This window comes from Vigna radiata, unplaced genomic scaffold (assembly GCF_000741045.1).
Source record: "Vigna radiata var. radiata cultivar VC1973A unplaced genomic scaffold, Vradiata_ver6 scaffold_180, whole genome shotgun sequence".
Classification (NCBI taxonomy): domain Eukaryota; kingdom Viridiplantae; phylum Streptophyta; class Magnoliopsida; order Fabales; family Fabaceae; genus Vigna; species Vigna radiata.
This window is the reverse complement of record NW_014542002.1, coordinates 111,266-120,509: the sequence shown is the minus strand read 5'-3', so window position 1 is coordinate 120,509 and position 9,244 is coordinate 111,266. Positions and strand designations below refer to the sequence as shown.

The 9,244-nt window shown below is 31.5% G+C and overlaps 1 protein-coding gene across 1 annotated transcript; it reads left to right on the top strand.

Annotated features, from left to right (window-relative positions):
- Nucleotides 1-503: 503 nt before the first annotated feature.
- On the top strand, nucleotides 504-4,999 carry LOC106778935. Its single transcript, XM_014666943.2, has 5 exons — nucleotides 504-811; nucleotides 956-982; nucleotides 1,233-1,355; nucleotides 2,197-2,503; nucleotides 3,863-4,999. The coding sequence occupies exons 1-5, from the start codon at nucleotides 753-755 to the stop codon at nucleotides 4,664-4,666; spliced, it is 1,320 nt and encodes a 439-aa protein (XP_014522429.1). The 5' UTR covers nucleotides 504-752; the 3' UTR covers nucleotides 4,667-4,999.
- The last annotated feature ends 4,245 nt before the right edge of the window (nucleotides 5,000-9,244 follow it).

Sequence of the window (9,244 nt, the reverse complement as noted above, 5' to 3'; positions counted from 1 at the left end):
AAAGAAATTTCAACTGAACTTGAAGCTATATTTAAGAATAAAATTAATATATATATATATATATATATATATATATATATATATATATATATAATTAAATTGATTGCATCAATAGAATCATTTCAAATATAAGGGTGGATTTTTATTCGATAAAAAAAATATACTGAATAACACTTAATCATATTCCCTTATGTTGTTAACCAAGCCACTAATTACACCAAAATTCAAAATTCAAAAAGTAAACCAAGGATCGTGTTGTTGAAGACTGAGAGATATCATTTTTCAGTAAAAATAGCAAAAGATTCAAATCCAATTGGTAAATTCGTTTTCAATAAAAAATATGATGATTGGATTGGTGTCAGCCACGCAACATTTGTAACACTAATTTGCTTTGTTAAGGAAATCACCATTTTCGGATTCGAATCAGAGAGTGGAAAAGGGAAGAAAAGAAAAGAAAATGAAAAAGAAAAATGATTTCGATTATAATAAAAAGTATAAATTTTACTCCAATTGTGTAGAGAAACGTATATATTTGTAAGAAGAATTAAAAATAAAATTTGTATTTTGTGGTGTCAGTTTTCTTTGATGGTCTATGCGGAAACAAAGAGACAGCAGTGATTAAATTGACTTTTGGAATTCGCCTTTTTGAACTATGTTGTTGGAACTTGTTGCTTCTCCCATAAAGTTCTTTCTTCCTTGGGTTTAGATTGAAGAAGAAGAAAAGAAGAGAGATTGAAATTGAGAAGCAAAGAATGAGTTGGGAAGAACCATTTTACACTCTCTTAACCAACTCATTCACCCTTCTTTCATGGTAAATCCAACTCTTCTTTTTTCTTCATTTACCAGTTATTTCTAAATTTATCTATGATCAACCAAATTTAACACTTCAGTTTCAGTTTCTTATGTTCTTCTTCTCTTACGTTTGTATCTGTTTTGTTTTTCTTACACACTGCAGGCCTCCATTTAGTTTGCTTTGTCCATTGTAAGTATATGCTACTCAGTACTCGTAAATGAGAACAGTAAAGGAAAAATACCCCATTTTGTTGTTCAATTGCATTACCCTTTAATTCTGTGAAGCATTCGCTGTTCTCATTGGAGATGAAATTAATTGTATTAAATTGTTGTAAGAATCGAATTGGATGTTTTTCTTGANAAAAAAAAAAAATAGCCTTTTTATTCTGAAAGTATGAGAGATATATGTGTATGAGATTGGTTCCTAATTATCTTTTCAGGTTTGTTTCTGTTTGTGCAATGGAGAGTGATTCTCGTTCCAGCAACCAGCGATGCCTTGCTTTTTGGGTTCTGTTTTCCTTGTCAACAATCGTGGAATGGGAACTTTCACTGTTGTTTAACTGGTATTTTCTTTTCTGCTGAGAATTTAATTGATAATTTGAGAAAATCTAAAGAGTATTTAGTTTACATTAATCATTAAACTTTCATGCTCACTGATAATCATTTTTTTGTCATTTCTCCTTAACTCTGATAAAGTCACACTGCACATTTTCCTCTTGTGACTTCAAAGTCCAACAATTTCTTCCATAGAACAATGTGACGGTAAAACTTTCCTTTAAGCTTAGTAGGACCTTTGTGATCACAAATAATTCTTAGGTTTTTGTTTTTTCATTTTAACCACTCAGCTTGTATCACAAAACATCTTCATTAGTTTTACCATTATTTTGACTTGAAAAGGAGAATGATTTTTATTATTATCATTCATATCGATTACATTTTCCTTACATCTATTTCTAACAATCTAATCTTTCAAAAAGAAAAAGAGGGAAAAAATATACTAAATAAACTAGCAGATTCTATACATTCTATACATACTTTCTTAATTAGGAAGATTTTCCTCTAATTACAACATTTTGTATTCTTGATATACTTAAACATGTAAACTCTTGGTATGCTATCTTTTCCAATTTTTACCTTCCTAGTTACTGCAATGTGCATATTTTATTTTATTCCTGCTATTCATCTTATGTCTCAAAATCTCAAATTAGAAGTTAACCTCTTCCCTTATTCTTCAATTTGATTGTAGAGTTAAGAAAGAAAGAAAACATAGTAAGAGTTCATCCTCGTACAATCACTGTCTGCTGTATGGAACCAAACATAACTTGCACTGATACTTGAACGTATCCTCATCTTTTGGTTTTCTACTTCAATTTCTTCTCATTTTTAATTTGCCTGTTTTTACAGCCTCCCATGGTGGCCGCATCTGAAATCCATAGCCACTGTCTTGCTGTTGATGCCTTATGTTGGTGCAGCACAATGTATCTACAAATTCCTAATTAGACCCTACAGTTCTTGGACCCTATTTACTAAGATATCAAACATCTTCAGTGAGAAGGGCACAGATTTTGAATCAGATGAGGGGGCTAAACTTTTTGATGTCTCTGACCAGACAATTACATCAAGTCAAATACAGGAAAAGGAACGTGTTGATTTCTCTGATCAGACAATTACGCCAAGTCAGATACAAGAAAAGAAACTTGAAGCATGTCAGGTATTGGTTTCAAGTATTGCTACCCATCTGATAATATTAAGGTTTTAGACATTTTTTTGCTACTTAGCTTCTGAATTTATCTCTGAACCCAAATATGCAAATGTCATGGGAAATGTTCACTTGTAATTATATTTCATGTTTGTTTACATACATGTGATAGATATATTAGATAATTAGATATTATCTTATCTTTTATCTTGTATATTTAACACAAGAGAGATTAATCTCATAGATAATTTTCACAGTATTGAACATGGTATCTAGAACATAAGATTCTTTTAGGAAATAATTTTCTTTGCCTCTACCACTATCACGACAGTAGCATCTGCCACCATCGCCAGAGTTCCAATTTTGACCGACGATTACACAGTTTTGATTGTCTTGGCCAAACGACCACTGTGTCGTAAATGATGCCTTCATTTGGGCTCTTATGCGCTCTTAGCATCTTTTGAAGTTGTGGATCTGCTCCCTTTCTTGTGTGCATGGTGGCACGTCCCATCTCTTCTCAAGCAGCGATCTAGAATGTCGAGGTCGCTCTTTTTTCTCTTTTAGGTCTGTCGTGTGTGGCCGCTTGTCTCGTCTACTCTCAGGAAGCGTCTATTTTTCCTCTTTCAGGTGCCTTGATTAGAGAATCTTGGATTTTTAGGGTTTATCTTTGTCTCCTCATCCATGGCTTCTTCTGCTATTATCTCTTCTAACCTCTCTTCTAGGTGTGTCTGACCCATCCATATATACTTTTTATCTAATTGCAAAGATGACTTTTGTTAGTTTATTTTATAGCCATGGTGACTTTTCAACCTCTTTATCAACTGGAGTTCCTTAATGGCTATTTGCATGAAAAGATTTATATGGAGCAACATCTCGGATTTGTTGCTCAAGGAGAGTCTTGTGGGTTGGTTCATCGTCTTCTATATCGTCTTCTTAAATCGTTAATAATTTGGTATCACACAAAAACATATATTTTCATTCAATCTTTATTAATTATATTTATAACAAGTTTGGTACATAGCACCAAGTTGAGGGAGAGTATTAGATACATTAGATTATTAGATAAATTAAATAGATATCTTATCTTTATCTTTTATCTTTAGTTAGTTTCTTATTATTCTTTATTTATATATTGGTCTTAGTCCATATTTCTTTTATTATAAATACAGTATCTTATGTATATATTTAACACAAGGGGATTAATCTCATACATAGTTTTTACTATATTGAACAATATGCAAGTTTTCACAGTCTACAATTAGGTGTCTGCTTCCTATTCATTGCTCATCAGATTTTCTGTCACTCTAACTCTAATGTGTAATTGTCTGAATAGACATTGACAGATTTCCTTTAACAAACTGTTTGCATCAGGATCATAGTGCAGGTTGTGACAAAACTGAAAGCAGTTATGCAAGGATAACTACTAAAAAGCTAGTTCAGAAGGAATGGAGCTGTGCTTTATGTCAGATTAGTACTACCAGTGAAAATTGCTTGAGGGCACATCTCAAAGGGAAGAAACACAAGGATAAGGAAAAAAACCTAAGAGTAGAGTTCCATGAAACAAATAGCAAATCCCTGTTATCTTCTACTCAGAAAAGAATCAAAGGCATGGTTCTTATAAGGAATCTCAACCAAATTGCTAGCATTCTCAACCCAGTTTCCAGATCCATAAGATGGTGTGAGTGGACAAAGCCAAAGTTTGGATGGACAAAACTAAACACTGATGGTTCTATCTACAGAGACAGTGCCAGTTTTGGAGGGCTGCTTCGTGATCATACGGGTGAACCAATATGTGCTTTTGTCTCTAAAGTGCCTCAAGGAGATGTTTTCTTGGTTGAACTGTGGGCCATTTGGAGAGGCCTTGTTCTTTGCTGGGGCCTTGGGATCAAAGCAATATGGGTGGAATCAGACTCCATGAGTGTTGTGAAGACAGTCAATAGAAAACAGCATTGTCCAAAAGCTGATAACTATTTGAAACAAATTTGGAAACTATTGAAGAAGTTTGATAAATATCAAATTTCTCACTCATGGCGTGAAACTAACAGAGCAGCAGATCATCTTGCTAAGATGGTTGTTTGGGGAAATGATGTGGTTTTGTGGCCAGTTGATTTTCCACCTACCCTTTGCAGTATCATTGAAGATGATGCCAAAGGAAAGAAATACCTCAGGCGATGAGAGAATGTTAGCAACACTCTTTTGAAATGAACAAACTCTACTATTGGTTAAAGTCTTGGAAACTATAAACTTTAAACAATTAGAGAGAGTATGTTTCTACATGATCATGATATCCAACTTGGGTTAGTATCAGATTGCCATTTGAATAGAGAAGAAACAAAGTTAGAAAAGGGTGAGTTAAAGCTTATGTTGTAGCTTAGTTTCTTCTATTTGGAGGTCAGGTAACATCACTGTTTTAGACTCCAAAAAAGTTCAAGATTGATATGTAGTGTTGCTACCACTGGCCATTAACATTGTTAAAGTTGTAGAGAACAAATCTGAACTTTTTTTTTACTGTTTTTGATGTTATTGTTGTGATCTCAGTTGTCTAAGTATATCAGGATGTATGTATCCTTAATTTTCTCATTCAAGTAAATGGTTAATCTTACTCATAAAAGTTGCATCTTGTCTCATTAGTCTACAAAATATAAGAAAATAAGTAAATAACTTCTTGTCTCATTAGTCTTTAAAATAGAAGAAAATAAGTAAAGAACTAGTTGAAGGTTTTGTAGGGTTCATGAATCCACAAAGTTAATCACATGTTTTTCATTTTGAATTCTACTGTTTTTATTATAACTAAGTGTCTTTATAATAGGGTTTAATAGGTTCTGAAGTCCCTATTTGTGCATATTTGAGTCAATTAGGTTCTCATATTTTGAAAAAACTTAATTGAATTTTTTTTTATGTAAAATTAAATCAATAAAATCCTTACCATTAAATCTTTGTAGACGATGGTAAATATTTTAGCTGCGGCATAGTGAGGTGGCATTTGATAACCACGTGTAAGGTCAAATTTATTTTAAGATTTAGACCTTGTTCACTTGAGTGAATTTGAAGGAGAGTAATTGAGTGGATTTGAAAGTAATTTTTTTTGTTATTTATTTGAGTGAATTTGGAGGTAAACGAGAATGAATTTGGAAGTAAAGTTTGTGAGAATTAGTATAAGATTTAATTTATGTGACAAATTAAAAAAATTTACTTCCAAATTCACTCTCACTTATCTCCAAATCTATTCAAATAAACAACAAAAAAATTTATCTTCAAATCCTTTCAATTACTCTCCCAAATCCTCTCAATTATTCTCTCAAATAAAATACATGTTACCTCTCTCACTTTCTCTCCGGTAGTCTTAAAGTTTTTTTCTCTCTCCTTCTTTCACTTTTACAGTGAAATCAAACGAGCACCAACAACTTCACCAATTAAAGAGGCCAAATTTGGCGTAATATCATTCATTTTAGCAACCAGGTAGTCATACAGGTTCTTCCTATACTCAAACAGATCCATCATTACCCTCTGTGCAAATTGTTGGACATTGATTAAGTCAATTGGAGACAAATCCTGTCCTGAAAAAAATCAACAGAAAGAAGACTTGAATACAAAATGAGGAAAAAGTTAAAATCACTAGATACATTTGTTTCACTCTATTGAATAACCATGTTATGCCCCAGAACAAGTTGGGCCTTTTCCAAATCTCCAGCCTATGAAATACAAAAAAGGACAAATATTAAAATCTTAAAATAAATTTAACGTCGATGGGCTCCTTGACAAGTTGGAGTGTAGGGACGACTTCTGGATCCATTCAAAACTTCCCCTTCTCATCACAATAGACGAGGCGTATGGGCCTAGTGGGGTCGGTGACCGGAGATACCGACGAAGAAGACGGGGCGTGGCGACGTCGGAGGAGGGCGGGGACGCGTCGGCGGGGCTATCCCTGCTTTTGTTGAAAAGCTTGAGCATCTTTCTCCCTTTCTCGGGTATACACTTTTTTCTTCCTCTTCCTCCGTGCCGCCCCACTCTAAGGTTGAGGCGATTGAGACTGGAACCGAGACTGGGTTCTGTGCTCGCAAGGTTGCTTACTAATTGTAACTATTATGAACATTCAAAAGGGGCATGGTAGCAACGACGAGAGAAAGGAGATCGACGACGAAAATAATTTAAGAAGGAGAAAGAAAAAAAACTGAGGGCAAACAGGAGAGAAAGTGAGAGAGCTAAAAGGAATTTTATTTAAAATTTAAAATAAATTTACCTTTAAAATAAATCCACCTCATCACCTTTTTGTGTGACACGTGGTTATGAAATGCCACTTCAGTGTGTCATCAAGTAACGTATTAACGAACTTTATTTATTCAATTTTTTATAAATAAGGACTCAATTGAGTGTTTTCAAAATACGAGACCTAATTTACGTAAATCTGCACAAATAAAGACCTCTGAACCTATTAAACCTCATAATAGAGACCAAATTGAAAGCGATATATTTTAGAATTTAGAAATAATCATAAAATTCAAAGACTTGAGATTTACTTACACTAAGATAATAGTAATATATAATTTTAGTGACTAAATTCAATATTAATTTGAAATAAATAACATGACTAAGAAAAAAAAAATGTTTCGTTGAAACCCATGCTATTTAAATAATGAGAAGTTTTGGTGACTAAACAAATTTCCGATGACTAAAAATAAAAAATCATGATTTTATATGGATTGGGACTTATGATAAAATATTTCATATCAGCCAACTTATGTGTAACCAACTTATGTGGAAAGACTATATAACGAATAAAAATCTAAAAGTATTTCTTATTACTTGGTGTATTAAATATATTAAAAAGTGTGACTTGATAAAGTATTTAAACTTTTTTCATTATATAGCATTTTAAACATATGCCTATTTAAATCATATTTACATATTATAAGTAAATCTTGTAAGTTTAATTTGTTGTATTATTATTTATTATTCTATTACTATTTATCGTACTCTTCAAACAAATACTATTATAATAGAAATATAAATTCACGGTTCATATTAATTTTATAAATACAATTAGTATTTTTTAAAAAATATTTCTTCCACAATTATTCTCACTTCATTCCAAAATATCATAACTTTCTTGACTTGAGCATTAGAGAGTCATTTACACCCCTCTCAACAGTAAGGAAACTCAAGATGATCGAATGTTTTCTTATCGACCCACAGTGAACACCAATGTTCCAATTCTATATTCTAGTGACATCGTTAGGTCAATCACTATGCATTGTTCACTTTAGAACATGGAAAGTTTTGTTTTTAAAAGACACGTGGAACATAAAAAAAATATAATTCATCATAACTCCTAACTAATGCAATTAGGTATGGTAGAAACAGTATAAAAAATATAATTTTATGAAGATAAATATAGATCATCACAAGAAAATATTATTTAGAAAAATGAAAAAAAAGGATAAATTATTTGAAAATTAAAGAATGGAGAATTATTAAGCAGAAAGCTGACAAGACAAATAAGTTGTGGACCAAATTAGTAGTGTCTATTCATTTAATTAATTTGTGAACATAATAATAAAGATTAAAAGCATGATTGTAAGAAACTAAAACATCCAAAGATGGAGAAAGAAAGACAACGAATAATAAAGTGAGAAAAGGTTGACGCACTCAGAAGTTCAAAAGTTTACGACTGAAGCACACATAGTAACGAAAAAATTGTTGTCATTGCATAAATTGATAGTTAAAATTAATGAAATAAAATTATTAAAGACAGTGTAAATTTTGTAGATTTTATACTTTTAGTTAATCATTATTAGGTATGGTAAATTTATTCTTTTTTAGTGACTTGTAAAAATAATAGAGTTTCTTTAAGTTCTTAATATATTACATTTTTTCCCTCACCTTACTTTTAAGCACTTTAAAATTTATATTTTCTACAATTCATTAATTATGACAGTGAAACAAAAGAAGAATTAGACGGATTCAGTGACTTTTTAAAAAAAATCACTTAATTTTGAATTGGTAGTTTTTATATTTTTTTAAAAGAAATGTAAATTAATCATTCAACATATAAAAATTAACTAAGTTAGTGACTTAAAAAAAAAACCAATGCCTTTCCCATCTACAAAATATAAGAGTGGATAAAGACGGTGTAATTTAAAAGGACAAATAGAACAATTCACTGTATGTGTATAATAATTCAAGAGTTAAATCACAGCAAAGATTTCATGTTCGGTATTATAATATATATATATATATATATATATATATATATATATATATATATATATATATACATCCACTAATTGAGAACTAGGTGTGTGGGAATAGAAGGCTTATTTTTTACTGTTTTTCTTTCTCCGCTTTTACGTAAGGACAACTTCTCTCCGTATGCAACTCTAAAATAATTTTAGTTTTATTTTTGTAAAATTGCACAATTTGAAAGTTAATAGTGAATTATTCTTGAAAAACCTCTTTGGATGGAGTGAGATAGAGAGAGAAAGGTAGATAAATTATACGCAAGAAAACTCATCTCACGAGTTGCATATTCTTAAGGAACTGAAAACGAAACTTGTAGTGTACTCAGTGGAGTAAAAGGAGAAATTTTAAGTGGAATGAAATACAGAATAAAATGATGCACATGGGAGAACTGGTGAAGTGGAAATCTTATAACTATAAATGCTAATACCAGAAAACTTTGCTATTAAAAATTGTCAATGATAGCGATAAGAAGAAAGGTGTATGAAAATGAGGGATTATGCAGTGCAGAGTGGG

Coding starts and splice junctions, on each gene's coding strand:
- LOC106778935 (XM_014666943.2), top strand. CDS start 753: ATGAGTTGGGAAGAACCATTTTACACTCTCTTAACCAACTCATTCACC. Junction 1,356..2,196: donor CTTTCACTGTTGTTTAACTG/GTATTTTCTTTT, acceptor CTGTTTTTACAG/CCTCCCATGGTGGCCGCATC. Junction 2,504..3,862: donor AGAAACTTGAAGCATGTCAG/GTATTGGTTTCA, acceptor TGTTTGCATCAG/GATCATAGTGCAGGTTGTGA.